Raw genomic sequence first — 18,091 nt, forward strand, 5'->3', positions numbered from 1 at the left:
TCTCTTTCTTAACCCTTTATATCAAAAAGCATCACCGAAAAAATGGAAAACCGATTATATCATTCGGTTCGAATTATTATGCGATTCTCATTGGTACATCGAATCGATTCACTCAAAGTGGCTTATTTTCGAACGCGATCTACGGACGAGAGTAAGCTGCCAAGCGAATAACGAGCGAAATCGTACGTAAAATTGTCGCGATGCTGGAAAATTCGCGAAATCGCGTAAATTCGAATGAGAGAGAAAAGGAGAGAGAGAGAGAGAGAGAGAGAGAGAGAGAGAAAGAAGGGTAGATCGACGAAGTAGTAACGATACCAAATGAATTTCGAGGGTCTTTTCGAATATTTTTCCAAACAAATAAATTTGAAGGATTTGAAAAGTAGAGAGGGAGAGAGAAAAATAAAATAAAAGTAAGAGAAAAGTAAAGAAAAAAGCTGTATGAAAAAAAAGACAATGAAAGAGTACAATGAGAAAATAACAAGAATATGAAATACGAGATGAAATGAAAAATAGAGGGAGAGAAAGAGAGAGAGAGAACGAGAGAGAAATGAACAAAATATTAACAACAAATAAATCTGTATTATTATAGGAAAGAAAACATGATTAATCGAGAAAGAAAGATAAATCGCAAACATAGAAAAATAACGACGAATGATAGAAAGTAAAATAAGAACGGCAAGAGTCTAATCCAATACGAATTTTCAATTACCACGATACAAAGGGGCTGTTCGGGGGTTAATTCCCGATTTAAAACGTCTTGTTCGCGTACACTTCTCTTTAATTCTCTCCTTCTTTTTCTAAGCGTTGAAATAGCGAGAGGGTGGTAGTGATGGTGGAGGTAACACAGACGGAATCGGACTGTGTCGTGAAAAGATTTTCAAATTAAATTTCGAGATTAGTACCCGGCCTTAATACGGACAAGTGACGGCGGAAGATGTCCCAGGGGTGTGCTACGTGCTACCTTTGGTCCACCCCATGGGATATGAAACGCAACGATGTTGCGACCACCACCACCAAGACCAGCAGCACCACCACCACCACCACTGCCACTACTATTACTACTACTACTGTTACAACCATTCCCAGAACTACCCTCTTAACATGACTAACACTTTTCATCTCCTTTCATTTGCTTCGTACAAACTTTATCCTTTCTTCCCCTTTTAAATGACAATTTCCGAAAATAGAACAAAGCTTCTCCGTTTAATTTCTCCAAACGTGAATAATCCAACGAAATAGGATAATAGAATAATTACGAATTATCGAATAGAAATAAGGAAAATAGGAATGAAGATAGATCTCCTACAACACATACACGCATATACGCATGCACGCATACGCGCGTACACATAGACACACGTACACACAGCAAGAGTTTTGCTTCTCGGTCGCAGTCCGTCGCAAAGGCACGGACTTAAGGCCTTAACAGCTACTAAAGCAAAAGCTCCTTCTGTCTCGCTCTTAAGCACGGAAAACAAGCCGTGTTAGACGAAGGGGGTATTTTGAGGGCCGCCATTGGCTATCCAGGCTCCTTCATAGTCGGTTGCTTGGTAACCGGCCCGCCACCGGCGCACCGATGGCAACTACCCCGTGTGTAGCGTGACAGCACGACGCACACCCTCGCTTAAGCACTGCAACCCCCTCCGCACCACCCATCTTTCCACCCTTCTCCACCACTACGGGATGTACCAATGTGCTCTCTCGCTCTCTCTCTCTCCTACCCTCTCTTTCTCTCTCTCTTTTCTTGTTCTGTCTTTTTTCACACAACGACGTATAACCTACGCGTATTCGTACACGTCGCGAGAATATATTTAGTGGTGAAACTACCAGTGTTTTCCTGTTGGAGCGAGAGAGAGAGAGAGAGAGAGAGATAGGGTCTTTCGAGAGCCTTGCTCTCTCCCCGAGTTCTATAAAGTCTGCTCCTCGTCGAGAGACCGACGTTTCGCTAAAATTCAGTAAATCCTTCCTTTTCTCGTCGACTCTTTTCCAACTGGTCGACTCGCCACCTTTTACTCCTTTCTCTTTATTTTCGAAACCCCTCTTCTTCGACGATGCTCGTCGAGTTGACACTTATTTTTCATCTTTCTTATCAGAAAGAGAAAGAAAGAACGCAGCTTACGTTTAGTAGTCATTTATAACTTATTAACTGAACATATTTTCGATGGACCTGGATTTATGAATGAATATTAAGTGAATCGATAATAGATGATTTATTTGAGGATAAACTTAAAAAAACTTATAAACTTTCGAGACAACAACGTCGGATTGACTAGTAAAACGATTGATTCGATTGCCCGCCACAAATAAGCGTACTTTGGAGGTACGAGAAACAAAAAAAGAAAAAAAAGGTTTACGTGGAGAAAAGCGGGGGTGGGATGGGAGGGCGTAGAGAGGCCTCTTTAGAGCCCGTGAAAACAATAGATCGCACCAAGTTGGAGCTCGACGGAATTCAGTGTATTCCAAGTACATACATATTTACTTTTTTCTTCTCTCCTCTTCTTTTTGTCACTCTTCAGACTGTTCCTTTTTTATATATGTATATTTTTTATCCTAAGTCCTGATCGCGAACGACTATCTTCCTTACGAGTGAAATTAATAAAAGAAAGTAGAAAATTACTGATCACTGGAAGGTCTCAATCCTATACGAGCATCATACTTATGCTTGTCGACATGTTAGACTGACGTCAGCGACGCCAGTCTACGCTTTCGGAGTCCAATTAGTCGAGGAACACGTATAACCTGTATCAAGGCCGTAATTAATAGTTAATTAGCCTAGAGTAGCGTGGGCGGGCAGTAGGAACGGCAGCAACAACGCTTCATCACAGGCTGTAGCAAGAGAAGCGCAACAGCCGCCGTGGCACTAACAGCAGTAGCAGTAGCAGCAGTAGCAGCAAACAAGCAAGCAATAGCCGAGTTAGCTGCTGGTGGTAGGTAACGAGAGTTAGCCTCGGGGAAAAGGGCTCGCAGTTCATTGTACACGGTGAGCCGCTTTTCGCTCGTTAATTCGAAATTAATGTATAATTGATAATTATTTTCGGCTCGCGGATCCAGGCCGTCGTTTGCTCTGCTGCTGCTGTACGCCTACCGCAAACTTCTTTGTACATAGAAAAATTATCGCGTTTGCAAGACACATACGTGTTTCTCATCTATCTCTACCAGTGCGATCTCTCTTAATTGGCGAATTCCAAATTTCATGCCTTCATGGTTGAAAAAACACAGAAATATCTAAAAGATAAACCCTCACGTTGGATATATTCCTTCTTCCAACTACTCGATCGAATTCTCTCTCTTGAATTTTATTCTATTCGCCAAGGTGTAATACGATACGTGTTAGCAGAATATCCCACTGTTAATCCGATTAAAATTGCGCCGGGATTTGTTGTGAAAAGTTTTATTAACGAACGAGGTATATTTGAAAGTGGAGAACGAATAGCTGATACATCTATCTATATCGGCTAAAGACGATAGCGTTAAATTACTTTCCAAATAGTCTAGGCCTGTAACATCGCAGAGCTTGTTAACTCGTGCACGTATAAGTTTTCGTAGAAGAGATAGGTAGGTACCCATATTCTCTGATTCATTGGCAAGTCAGATATAATGGGTAATTTGATACGCGACGTAGGTGAGCGGTTCGCTCTAACATACAAGAGCCCATGTAATTATCAATTACAGCCGGTGCCACAGGGAATAATGAGCTCTGAATTCAATGAAATATTACTGCCAACTCATTCTGTGGATCTTTCATAGTACCAGAATATATCACGACCCTGGTAATTTCAACAGGATTTCAATCTCGAGTGTACTTTAGAAAAAAGTGTCTGACGATGAGTAACCAGTAATAAGATGAGAGAATCGATACACGAGCTTGTCCATGTAAATTATTATAACGTTAATCGTTAATAACCGTTCATCAACTTCGATCGATCGATCTTTCTTTTTATATCTTTAATTATCTTCTTACAGGTGTTGGACATAACATCGAGTCGGGCAAGGACTTCACAGTCGATGGTCTCTCTGGTTTTAGTAAAAAGAAGAAGAAGAAACGTCGTCATAGGTGAGTCTCTTGCATAAACTTCCTCGAAGGTAATCATCATCGAATATCTCAAAAAAAAAAAAAAAATAAAAAAATAAAAAAATAAAAAATAACAGAAATTAAAAAAGAGATTACTACTTTTATTATCGTTATATCGATTTTTTCAAACGATTTTTTTCTCCTTTTTTTTCCGTCGTAACAATTCGAATATTCCAGCCTGTCTACCCCTTTTCGTGTAAAATCGTTAAGGGGTGCAAACTGAAACGAGGGCTTTTATAAAATTTCATCTCTGTTCGCGCCGCAGGTAAATCCATTTTAAAGTCCTACGATCGTTTTGGAAAGCATGCTCGATTCGGAAACGTAATCAACGACTATTGATAATTATTGCTTCGTGTTATATATTACGAATCAAGGACAAAATTGCTCGTTAGACTTTGCAATTGTTAATGATTTGATAAATCAAAAAAAAAATTGATTCACTTGGAAATTCTCCTCTTTTTTCTTCTTCCTCTTTTTTTATGGTTTTTCGTAAATTCCAAAGTTTTATTTCAAAAAAGATACGTGATGTTTGATCCCTCGTTTAAACCAAGAGCATGCGAGAGCGAGAACGAGAGCGACAGCGAGAGAGAGAGAGAGAGAGAGAGAGAGAGAGAGAGAGAGAGAGAGAGAGAGAGAGCAAACGTTCGAACGATTTTCGCGCGTCCACCTTAACGAGAACCGATGATCGTCCGGGAAATGACTTTCAATTTCGAGGCTTTCGTTCGAGCAACAGCAACGATGGCAGATGCCAGCTCGTTCCATGTATACAACCTACAATTTGTCGAATCGCGAGACTAATTGGACTGTCTTGTCGTTAAACTCGTTTCGTTACTCTCACGTCGATATTTTTGAGATCGATACTCTCGATAAATGGAGATTATAAACATTGAAACTAATCAAAAAATTAAATGGAAAAAAATACAGAATAAGAAATCGAATTGACAAATGGATTCCCTACGTAACAATCTATTTAAAACAGACGTGATTTCCTATTTTCCCAAGTAATCAAGAATCATTTCAACACAAACGTAGGATAGTTGTAAGAGAAAAAGCTGTAATGGCATATAACTAGGTTCATGTGGTTGTTGCTCCAGGACGATCTTCACGTCCCAGCAGCTGGAGGAGCTGGAGGCAGCGTTCAAAGAAGCCCATTATCCCGACGTCTATGCTCGCGAGATGCTCAGCCTGAGGACGGATCTGCCCGAAGACAGGATACAGGTGAGGAGAAATTCGAAAATAGAGAGAGAGAGAGAGAGAGAAAGAGAGAGAGGAGAGCGAGAGAAGATCCATGAAATTTGAGAAGGAACTGACTGCGAATTTCCTTCCTCGATCTTACAGTCTTATCAAATTTCCACGGGTCTTTTCTCTAAACTAATTTGTAACGATGTAATACCATCACCTTTTATCCATGACATTATCAATATCATAAATTTCTAACTCATTCTTTTACGTTATTAGATATAGTTTCGAGCTAATAGTAGTATTATGTAATAAAATCATCGAGTACCATAAATCGAAGATCTCGAATATCTTTTCTTAAGAATTTCGTGTCGATCTCGATCGAGTTTATCGTTTAAGATATAAAGGGTTGCTGGGTGGAGAAAGTTAGATGGGCGTCAGTGTAAAGAAGGGCCGTCCGTTGTCATGCAATAGGGAGGAAGCTTGATTCGACGGCCGTGGTTGGAGGACGAAAAGGCACGAGCAAAAGGCGCGGGAGAAGAGAGCATAGAAGAAAAAAAAGGAAGAGAAAGAAAAGAGAGAGAGAGAGAGAGAGAAAATGAAAGAAAGAAGAGAGAGAGAGAGGAAAAAAGGGAGAACAGTCGTGTGTGAGTTTGACGGTTAGTTACCGCGGATCCACGAGAAACAGTAGGCTGAGATCGCTTTCCGCATGGCGGCTTACGAACAAGGTCCTCTCCTTCGCCGCCCTCGGCGAACCTCCTCCTCCTCCTCCTTCACCTCCTCCACCTCCACTACCTCTTCTTCTTCGACGTCGTCATCGTCGTCGTTGCCACCCTCAACGACCCTTTCGTCGTCCTTCCTCGGACTCGTCCGTTTCCCTTTTCAACGATGCGTACGAGAATAGTCCTTCTCTGTCTTTCTTTTTCTCTCTTATGCCTCGGGCAAATTGGGAGAAGGCAAAGCTAAAGGGAGGAAAAAGTTCTCTTCATCTTCCTTTTTCTTTTTTTCTATTCTCTTATCGCGTCGATCTCTAACGGGGTATATCGATTTTTCGATTAGATTCAAACGAACTTTTAGATAAAAGAAGAGAATAAAATATAGAGAGGGAAGAGAGACAGATAGAATACGAATAGAGACACAACGCATGGTTATTATATTTTGATATAACTTGAGGAGGGTGGCCGTCAAACGCGGAGGGTAAAAGAGAGAAAAAGAGAGAGAGAGAGAGAGAAAGGAGAGTAGGTAAAGGAGGAGGGGAGGGTTCCAAGGGTGGGGTTCGTCGAAACTCGGTGTTCGTGTAGACTCGCGTACGCGAGTGAGAGAGTGAGTGAGTGAGCAAGCAAGCAAGAGAGAGAGAGAGAGAGAGAGAGATAGGAGAAGCAGAGAAAGAGAGAGAGAGAGAGAGTGAGTAGCAGCACGGTGCAGGAACGACAAAGCGGCCATTGCAGGATGGGTGCGGTCCCGCGGGCCAATCAGAGACGCGAGCCGCGGACCGTTCGGCCAATCAGGCCGCGCCTTCTACCCGTCTTTTGTTTCTAAATTCGCGCGCGCGACATAACGAGGACGAGAGAGGGGAAGAGGGTTTGCCTGGTAATCGTTAACGGAGATATTTTTCTGCGCGAGCTCTCCCCCCTTCAACCACCCTTCGCTCCTTCTATCCACCCACACGTCCAGCATGCTCTTCCTTTCGCGAGAGGATAAATTCCTCCTTCTTTCTTTTTTATTTCTTGTTGTTTTCCCTTCCTCCCACTCTTTTCCTTCTCTTTCTCTACGATTACTTTGCATCTCTCGTGTTTTTCCTAATCTCCTAGAATCTCCTTCTCTTTTCTTCTTCTTCTTCTCCTTCTTCTTCCTTTTCTCATCTCTGCTTCCGATCCAAGCCAAGTTCTATCAGTCTGAGTAGCGGTGCTCCGTCTCGGAGGGAGATAATTATTATAAAAGGACCGACGTATTCCGGGAGGACGTTCGTTCGAAGAGATTGGTACTCTCTTTTTAGAGAGAGCGAAACTGAAGGAAGGAAAAAAGAGCGAGAGAGCGAGAGAGAGAGAAAGAGAAAATAAACGGAGTACATTCGCTTCCTGATGAATTTATTAACAGTCCTATGTGGCTTTCCCCTGTTAGAATTCTCTACTATTATTTTCAACAAAGAAATACAATCGCGGAGTCTCCTGCTGTGAAATTAATCGAAATGTCTTCGACAGACTTTCCTCCTCTGCGTGAATTGATTCATTACAATCGAATTAGAAAGCATAAAGATTTTTTCTTTCTCTCTTTTTTTTTTTTTTTTTTTTTTGATATAATGTACTTTTCGTTAAAAGTGCCTCGATCAACGGACACACTCTAATTCGACTTTAATAAATCGTTTGGATCGTTTTGACTGGCCCTTGTAGTACCAGCATCGTACAATTCAGATTGCTACGGGAATCGAGCACAAACGGACGTAATTTCGGTGCTTCGAAGGGCTCTGCTACTTCTTATGGGGGTGCGAAAATTACACCCTGACTTGCTTGCCACGCGTCCTTTTCGGAGGATCGATATGTGCAGGTGGGGTTTCTACTTCATACTACTATTCAACTTTTATCTCTTTATATTGATATCCAAAAAGAATTACACCTATGTGGAAGCAACTTGCGCGATATATTATTATTATAATAGATAATAAGATACTCGAGTGAATCCATTTTTTCTAATTTTAAATGATTCTTGATAATAGAGGAGAGTTACTAAAATATTATAAAACATTGACAATCAATTAGATACCATCTATGCAATTTCTTGATTAATTTTTCTATATTTGCTTTCATATGTATTTAAATGCATATAGGTATATTTACAAATAATTTCTTGTTGTTATCGATAAAATATATAATAGCCAATAAGTTTTCTATTATTTCTATTCACGTAACACAAGTGATCATGGTTTAACTCTTCCTTAGAATAGGTATATATATACTTTTTATAATTTTTTTTATACAACATTATAAACGTAGTACTTTGTCACAGAGTCACGTGCGAGCTGTGGTGCAACGAAAGTGATATTAATGAGAGCTTGCGCCTCGCTCGAATCGATGGTTTTAGCGGTCATTAGATAATGCGCCGCCGCTTGGGCTTGTTAAAATGTCACGGCTGCGTCGTTAGAGTTATCGATTTCGAAGGGATGAGGGTAATATCCGCGAACATACATACATACATACGTAAAGTTTGTCGAGTTTAACGCGTAGAGAGAGAGAGAGAGAGAGAGAGAGGAGAGAGAAATTGAAAGGCCAGGTTCTTTAAATCAATAGAAGCTTGATCGAGTAGAGTTTTGCTTAGAGCCTACCTAACAAGCACAAAGACATAAAATTGCACTCAACTTAAAGCAGTTTTGCCAAACAGAATCTAACTAGGAGTCTTTGATCTCTAAACGCATTCGAAGGCACCCACGTGCGAATCGTTCTAATTTACGGATGCATAAAATCATTCGAGTTCTTTCGGATCGAATCGAGGTAAAACTAAATACTACTTTGAAATTCTAATTGCATCGAGGAAGCTGATATTTCCTCTAATTATCAATTCTTTCCGCTAAAAAAAGAAAAAGAGAGAGGAAGAGAGAGAGAGAGAGAGAGAGAATTAGTTTATCCCATAGGTATAATTTTTTAAATTGAAAAACGAAGATCTATAAAAACCGATGATAAATATCATTAATAAAACGTTAAACAAGCATAACCTTTTAATCGCCTTAAAGTCGAAAAAAAATAAAATAAAAAAAGAAAATTAAAAAGAAGGTAGAGGGAAAAAGAAAATACAAAGGATACCTACTTGTGGCGCTACCATGAACGAGAGCCGCCCATTAGCGAAGAATTTTGACGTGGCGCTTAGGTTTGTGGTACGTGTGGTAAGAAGATGGAAAGCCCTTTCGCTTTGGGTAGGGGAAAAAATTGAGTTGAAGTAGCGGCGAATGCCTTACGAGGAGCAAGTCATCGACAAAGCTCTCTCTCTCTCTCTTTCTAAAATCTGAAGAGAGAAAAAGAGAGAAAAGGAGAGAAAGAGAGAGGAGTTCTTCTCAGGTTCCACGCAAGAGTTCCATGACAAAGGTTCCTCCAGAAGGAAGGTCCCTTCCTGACAACAGGGACCCATTGTTGGCCCCCTCCTAAAGCCCGTTTAACTTCAGGCGCCATTCAGGATTCGTTAGAACGGTCTGCCAGGTAGAGAAACGCAACCTACCTCGAGTAGGAGGAGAGAGGCCTTCGACATTTTCTTTTCGTTCGTTCGAAATCGTCCTCGAGTATCGCTTCCCCCCTTTTCCTCGACACACGCATACATACACGACGATTCTAACGAGCCTAAACACGTTTCTAAACGGATGCCCCTTTTTTAATAACTGACTTCTCCCATTGATTATACCTCAAACCATTCGATTCTTTTTCCTTTTTTTCGTTTTCTTTTTAGATATCGATAGGTTAGTTTAGTTACGTAGCGCTATTAACGTTCGAGAGGGATAATGAGGATAAGCTTCCAATTTCTATTTCCCTCTCCCACATCGTATATTTCGAAACATCGATTTAAAGGATTACGAGATGATCGGAGAAGATACAGACTAAACTTTCTATTCATTCTGATCATTTTCTATAAAAATAAAAGGAAAAAAAGAAAAAGAAAGAAGAAGGAAGAAAAGAAAAAAAGGAAAAGAAATCTTTTATGACGATTATTGAAACTTTTTTATGTCGAGGCTTGGAAATATATATGTATACATACGTGTGTGTATATAAAAGAGAAAGAGAGAAGGAGAAAGATGGAAGCGTTGTTGAGTACCGACTCGTCGTATCGTACAAAATGGCGCTTGTGGTCGGGCCACGCTTTCGAAGCAGCGCACTACCACTTCCCACAAAAGCATCGCTCGTAAAATCATGCGAGATACGAGTGCGGGATTCGATGCCGACGGATAGAGATCACCGATCCCACAGTCTTTTTACAATTTTCTTTCTACCTTTTTCTATCTCTTACTTTTCTAGTCTTTTAGATAGTAACACCGAGCTCTCGCTGCATTATTTACGAATACCAACGACGAGATAGTTCGATTTTCTTTTCCGCGACATCACCGACGTATCTGCTGTTTGATAAAATCGAGAAGAGTCGATCTCTCGATCTTCCATTTCTTGTTTCAAGCTCTTTTAGAAATTATTTTAAATCGAAAATGTGTGGATGAGAAATAAAAAAGGAAAGGCAGAAAGAAACGAGGTAGTCTTCTCTCTCAAGATTATTTTGTCATCCAATCGAAATGAAGTTAAAGCTATCGAGTCGAGTGAGTTTCCAAGTTCCCAGTTTCGAAATCGATGGAGTGTAAGAAAGTGGAAAACGTTTATCGTGCCAGGATATAAGTTAGGAAGAAAGTAAGACGATTCTCTCTCTTTCTCTTACGTTTTCTTATTTTCAAGGAAAAGAATCGTTAAAGGCTTACGTGTTACGACGTTTCATAGGAATTCGAAATAGTATTATAATAAAGTATGTATGACGAAGTTAGAATGCAGAGAAGAAAGAATGAAGAAGAAGAAGAAGAAGAGAAAAAAGAAAAGAAAAAAGAAAGAGAACTCCAGTCACGTTTGCTCGTTCGTCTCTAGCTTTTATTTTACACACCCAAGACGATTCGATTCGATTCCATTCGGTTAAACGAATCGATAGATTCGAAACGTGAAGAAGACGAACATGAGAACATTGTATGCGTTGATATATTTTAACGTACTACCAATAGGAAATATACCAATAGAAGATTCTATGCTCGTGTGATCGTTCGACTAGATCGAGAGGAAAAAAGAGAAAGAAATCGTTCTCAAGGATATAATCTTGAAAGAAGAAGTAAAAGAAGAAGAAGCAGAAGAAGAAGAAGAAGAAGATAACGAGGAATCGAGTCACGTTCGTTCTATCCTTTGCTTCCTCTCGTCTTTTCCTTTTCTACGATCTCACCCAACCCCCTTTTCCCTTCGATCTTCAACATCCACCTCGTCCCCATCACCCTCTCCCTCCTAACCCTCCTTCTCCTTCTTTGCGAAGGAATCGAGCTAAGAAAAGGTAATGGCGCGGAAACGGCTCAAATGACCCGCGAATTTTCAGCCTGCAGACGAGACTTCCTCTTCGTGTTTATGTTTAGTAGGCAGCCGTAAGTCGTAAGTCCTCAAGAATTATACCAGGATATTACCATTTGCACGCTGAATTTATGGTAATTTGTGATATTCCTCACTTCGTCTCTCTATCATTCGAAGACAAGAATCCAACGTCCCGCTATCATTCTCCCTCGTAAACTCTGATTTCCTGTTGATCTCTCTTATATTCAAAGTAATATTATATCCGTTATCTTTGACAGTATTACTATTTAATACGCTTCTCTAATGTTTTAATATTATTGCTAATTACTTTTATGATGGTTTTTTAAAAACCATGAATACAATTTAATTCTCATGTTGATTTCTGTTCTTCGAACTTATTTTAATACTACATTTGTTTCTCTTAAATACTGCGTGTACCGTTATTTACTATAATTCTAATATTTTTTATTCTCATTTTTAATTACTATTATGAAGCTTTTAAAATGTATTTACGAAAAAAATAAATTATATTTTTCTAAGAAAAACGAAACACTATTTATCGTATTTAGCTCGATAAATTCGTTTGTGTTATTTCAACGAGAAAACAGCTTAGGGGTTATTTCTACAAGGAAATGATCGGCATTTTCGAAAAAAAAAAGGAAGATAAAAAGAAAATTAAATTCTCTTCGAAGCAAAGGCTGACAGGTGGATGTATCCTGAATGAGTATCCAAGAAGGTCTCTAGGGAAGACGTTAACACGTCCGTAAGACCGGACTAACGCTGTGTAAACACGCCGGAGAAGGAAAATTAGCCATTCTCGAAGGAGTAAAATAAATATTTTCACTATAGATGATCGTTAAAAGAGATTATGGAAATTTTCGATGAAATTGAACATTTTCCAAATTTAGTAGAACGTCTAATTTATGAGAAATAAAAAATTAATAACAAGATATAACAAATATTTCCGTTAAAATTTCACATAAACGAGAAGAGGCACTCCAGGCATATAAGATTTTTTGTATTTACCAAAACACCTAATCTATAAAATATAAAATTAACAACGAAAAGAGAGACAATATTTCTATTGAAAAAAAAAACAAAGAGGAGAAAGAAATTGCATAAACGAGAAGAGATATTCTGCAGAACTAAGAGATATTCCAAATGTACCGAAAGATCTGATTAGCGCAATAAAAAATTAATAAAAAAAAAAAGAAAAAAAGGAAAAAGAAAAAAGGGGACAAACAAATATTTCCATTAAAATTTCGCATAAACGAGAAGAAGCACTAGGGATATTTTGGCGTTAGTCACTGGCCGATTATTGATTTTGTCTTTCGGATGGCCGCGGCACGCAGGCAGGCAGGCAGGAACGCTCGTTCGAGCGAAAGAGACAGAGATAGGAGTCAGAGAGATGCGCGTGAGATGTGTATGTGTGTGTGTGTGAGAGAGAGAGAAGAGAGTGAGCTGGGCGAGCAACGACATTACGACGACGACTACTACGACGACGACGACGACGACGACGACGACGACGACGACGACGACGACGACGTCGACGACGACGACGACGACGATGACGACTACGACGACGATTACGAGGGGTTACAAAGCTACGAGAAACGCATTAAATACTCGAGATGTGCGATGTCCTCGGACGAGTCCTCCTCGTGGTTGTATACATATTGTAATACATATACATATAAATATCTATGTATATATACATACATATTATATATATATATATATATGTACATACGTACGTACGTACATGTATATCGAGCGTTGCAGCTTGAAACAGCGGCTCTGGGACAAAGGACGGAGCCTAAATTGATTGCGTCTAAAACCTAACGAGCTTTCTCGCCTTTTCGCATCCTCTCTCTTACGACGTCACCATCGACGTCGTCGATGAATCTTCCGTGCTGGGAAAATATGTGAGAGACTGTGAGAGCTTTTCGGTTCTCTCTTTCTTTTTTATCATCCCCTCTTTTTTTTCCTCAAACGTATCACCCTACTCATCGTCGTCGACTCTCTTTCCTTTGGCAAGCGAACTCGTTTGACGCGAGCCGAAGATATTACTACTACTACTAATACTACTCCTACTACTACTACGATTAATAGTCTACTATATGTGCCTACTACACAGGCCAAGTAGCTTTTGTTCGTCCACGAATCGATGATCCTACCCCCAGATGAAAATCGAATTAAAATCGAATTAGAAGAATTTTTACGTGTGATTCAGCGTACAACTATTCCCACGTCCGGTCATAAGGGCTGAATGTCGATCGTACATCGTCGTCTCACCCTCTATGAACTGTTCTTACGAACTGTCCTAGTCCGTAGAATGTTACGGGGTTGCGGCTGGCTGACTGGCTAGCTATCTGCTACTGGCTGCTGTTGCTGGTAGTGTCGTCGTGCTCATGAATTTTCTATCGCTCGTCGAAATGATTAAATGATCTTCGTTGAAACGAGGGGTAGAGTAGTATAGACTCGCCCTTTTACGTGTCTAACGTGACACTGCCAAGTGCCATTCGAAATTCTCCCCTAGTGTGATCATCTATTATTTATATTAATAGGCACCAGCGGAGTTGAGAATCAGTGGTGGGAGAAGATGATGCGAGCAAGTGCTTACGTCCTTGAATATTAATGGCATAAGGGTTAAAAGCCTTCGTTTATTACCTAATCGAGCGAGCTAATCATTCTAACCTCTCTCTCTCTCTCTCTCTCTCATTATCATCCTCTCTTGACTTTAAATTCTAACCGACTACTTGAGATCTTCTCTCACAAAAGATAGACATAAAGAATATCCTACTTTTGGCGAGAAAATTTCACGGGAGTAATCATCAGAAGTTTGTCCTCCCCTGTTCTTTTTTTCTCCAACGAGTCCCGCGCGCGTTGAGCCTGCCGCTGACAAACAAAGCGATGAATTCCGGATGGACGAATGGCACCCCTAGAAATTGACCGATAATGCACATCAGAACGAAGTCTACTCGGTCTGGGAAACGAATCGACTTAGCAGCGAGGACTGGCAAATAAATAAGGGCGTCGACGAAAATCGGAGAAGTACGAGTATATCCGAGCAATTTGGGCGTTACGCGATTGTCAACGGTACCGCTTATAAATTCTCCTAAAGCTCATCGCAAGAGGGTGGCCTGGTTGTGTTTAGCCGAACTACCGAGAAACCTGAGAAAGGGGATATAAATCTCGACTCTAACCGAATTAAGTTGGAAGTATGGACCGAACTTTCGCCACGCCCTTTGCCGCCGATGAAACGCTATCGAAACCACCGAGTCTGCGTGTTGTGAAAAGCTCGAGATTCATAGACCATGCAATGCCAGCCATGAATTTAGCAAAAAGACTAGCATGGAAACTCGACGAACAAATGATCGCTCTTGTTACAGATAATTCACAAATGTGGATACATAAAATCTACCATCTAATGACATTGCCGTTCATCTAATTGTTGCAATATACTTTTTACTGTTAAATCCTATGCAACATATTTGCAATGATCTCACTTCGTATCGAGAACTTGCATATGGAAAAAGATTTCCTATTTTTCTTTTTAATTTCTACAATAAGGAATCATACAAATTTTGTAGAGAAAATTAACGCTAATACTATCGTAATTTTTCTACCACTTTCAACCAAAATAAATCAAACATCAAAGGACAAATACGTCAATAATTTACAATCAAACGACACAAATGATACGATTCACTTCGATACAAAGTGACCAATTTTAGCAGTTACTCATTAATGAGCGACCAATTTTACTAGTTACTCATTCGTGCGAACGATTCTCCAACAAGCTTACTAATAATTCGACGAGTTAGAAGCAACTACTTTCCAAGGGTAGAAGAGACCCTTTTTGCCATTCGGTAAGCAAGTGTCCCTCGTAATGATGTGCCCGACGCGTGCCACAGCCTCAGCATGGGGTACATATAGCCCATGGTTAGACCCCAAAGTCTTGTCCGTCCAACTCGACCATTTACCACTCGATGACCGAAGGAACACGAAGGAGACGAAGAAGGGAAACGCCTCGTGCACTTATTATGCGTCAAATAAGTCTACCGTTTGCTTCTACCCTCTACCACGAAATTAATTGGCTAGGCATCATCCCTATCATGGGATTGAGGAAAACTGAGAAGGGAATCGTTTCCCTTCGCATGAATTTGGAGATTCCAGAGAATCTAGAGACTCTCAGGGATAATTTGATGACGATTTCTTGATGTTCATTAAAAACAAATAAATAAAAATTACAATTTATGCTAATCATTCGACCATGTGCAGTTGTAAGGAGAATTTTCGATATTCGCTATTTTATTTGAGACGCAAAAGTTCAACATAAATTCACGGCCGATTGCTTCCGGAATGAATGATAACGCAATAAAACACAATAATGTACACGTTCGATGTGTATATCTATAATCCATGTATTTATAAATCAAATACGTTTGAGCGAGAACGTTTCGACGTGTAATATCGGATTACCGACGATAATCGGATTTCACAGGGCATCCATCGTTATTTCCGTCGTTGATGAAAACCCGAAAATATGATTTTCCATAGGTTACGTCTGACGATCTTTACCTTTTCCCCGGAACGATTCGAAAGACGTCCCTTTTCCTTATACAAGTCAACAGTAAGAAGAAGAAGAGACCTACAAAGAGTAAAAAAAAGAGAAGAAAAAGAAGAGAGACTCGATATCTCATTATCGAGCGATCGCAAACTAAACTCACCGTTCGAGAGTAACGAGATCTCCAATTATCTTCAGGGACAGTGTCTCGATCGTACTTATTTAGAAACATTATAAAAAAAGGAAAAGAGAGAGAAAACGAGAGAGAGAGAGAGAGAGAGAGAAGAATGAAGAAGTCGGACGCGAGTTTTGAAGAAAACGCTCAAATAACGAAAAACAATGATAAAGTGTGAGAGAAGGGAAAGGTATATAGATACCTCTGTGGTTGAAGAAAAACTCATTGGTTCGGTTAGGTGAATTTTCAAGGGTCCTTAGGAGTCCAGTTGATATACCTGAGTATGCGATTCACTCGAAGGCATCATCGTTGGTGCGTAATACAGCACATACACAAAGTTGGCGTTGGGTTGGGTAATATATCGTAGAGTACTTGAGGCAGGTGGGAGTCATCTTGGTGTTCATCGACGTATCGGTGATCCATAGGAACTCACACTAGGATTTCCTGTTAGCACCGTTTGCCCCCTCTATGCAAAAGCCTCTCTCTCTCTCTCTCTCTCTATCACCCCTCGCAAGCCGACGGCAGGCCGTCTCGCGTCTGCTTTCCCCTTTTACTCTCTCTCGCTCTCTCTCTTTATTCCCATTTCCATTCTCATCTTCTTGTTTTGGTCCAATAGTCAGTCCTCGGTCTGATCGATGATACGCCAACAGGCAGTACTGCGCATGGCCGACTAAATACAAACTCGCTCCTTATTATACACAGGGTGTGCCAATAAAGGGGGTGGTGAAAGAGAGAGAGAGAGAGAGAGAGAGAGAGAGGGTGAGAGTGAGGGAGAGGGAGGGGGAGAGAGAAGGGAGGTCTAGGAAACGAAGGAGAAGGTGCGGAAAAGGTAAAGCCCTCTCTCGTTCTCCTTCGAGTCGACGAACTTGCCGTCATAAAGGAAGCTCTTACTCGTTGACGTTGCAACTATCGTTGCCTTCTCTCCATCTCTCTCTCTCTCTCTCGTTCTCATCCCTTAACTCGTCTAAAATATTCCAGGATGTCAGGAAGATACACAGTCTCCGATCAAAAAGGATTCCTAACTAATTAACTTGAGAATCGATCGATCGATTTATAAGACAAAGTCTCGCTCGATTTATACAAAGTTATTAATTTATAAATCCAGCGTCAATTTCTTTTAGTAGATAGTATTTTCTATCTCTCCCGACGCACGAATTATTTTCATTATCGTTTAGTTATATAAATGTTAAAATTGTGAAAAGAGGGGATGTGAAAGCAAACGTTCGATGACGTTAACGTTAACGTTGATAAATCGGCAAAAAAGCGACGGCTTGTTCGAATCTAAGCGGAAGATAATTTCGGGGTGGCAGGGCAAATTGACAGGGCAACGCGTTTCCATTCATTCGAATTACGTTCCGATTCTGGCGGTGACTTTAGCATTGTTGCTACAAATTGGTACACGCCCTGACCCCCCCCTGGCAATGGCTTCCCACTACTTTCTCTCTCTCTCTCTCTCTCCCTCTTTTTTCTCTATCCCTCTACACGCACGATTCGTATACCTCGAGCTTTTTAAATAACATCCTCGATACATACTATACCGTGAGACGAATGCGACTGACGTAAACGTTCCTTTTCTAATCTCACTTTTAATCGATTCCAATATATCTATCTATCTATCTATCTATCTATCTATCTATCTATCTATCTATCTATCTATCTATCTATCTATCTATCTATTCGTCTATCCAGCTGGCTACCTTTCTTCGATCACGATTAAATCGATAGATTATTTTTTGCCAACGACAATTACAAAAATTATTCTCTCGTAATAAACTTGGCATCGTTCGTAATAAGACGATCTGCTTCGTTACTCGGAAAAAATGGCACGGAAAAGCATCCTAAAAGAAGAAAAGATTCGTGACATCGAAAGAAAGAGAGTTTTACTCCGAGATACTCGTAGATCCTCGAGAAGCCGACGACTCGTACGATAATCGCACTTTATGTGGATTTAACGAGTGAGAATTCGGAGGAAAACAGTCTTGCGTTTCTCTCATGAAAACGAGTCACTATCTCTATCTTTCTCTCTAGTCTCGTTT

The 18,091-nt window shown here is 40.3% G+C and overlaps 1 protein-coding gene across 6 annotated transcripts in view; it reads left to right on the top strand.

The window, feature by feature from the left end:
* LOC127070946 (visual system homeobox 2-like) overlaps positions 1–18,091 on the top strand; it is a 40,439-nt gene that overhangs the window by 19,397 nt on the left and 2,951 nt on the right. For 3 of the 6 annotated variants that reach the window (XM_051009587.1, XM_051009585.1, XM_051009590.1), the window contains 2 exons: positions 3,964–4,053; positions 5,160–5,290. In XM_051009587.1, the coding sequence (XP_050865544.1) occupies positions 3,964–4,053; positions 5,160–5,290 (221 nt within the window). Of the gene's footprint in view, positions 1–3,963; positions 4,055–5,159; positions 5,291–18,091 lie in introns of all 6 variants that reach the window. The other 3 variants (XM_051009588.1, XM_051009586.1, XM_051009591.1) reach the window with 1 other exon arrangement.

This window comes from Vespula vulgaris, chromosome 19 (assembly GCF_905475345.1).
Source record: "Vespula vulgaris chromosome 19, iyVesVulg1.1, whole genome shotgun sequence".
In the NCBI taxonomy this organism is placed as follows: Eukaryota; Metazoa; Arthropoda; class Insecta; order Hymenoptera; family Vespidae; genus Vespula; species Vespula vulgaris.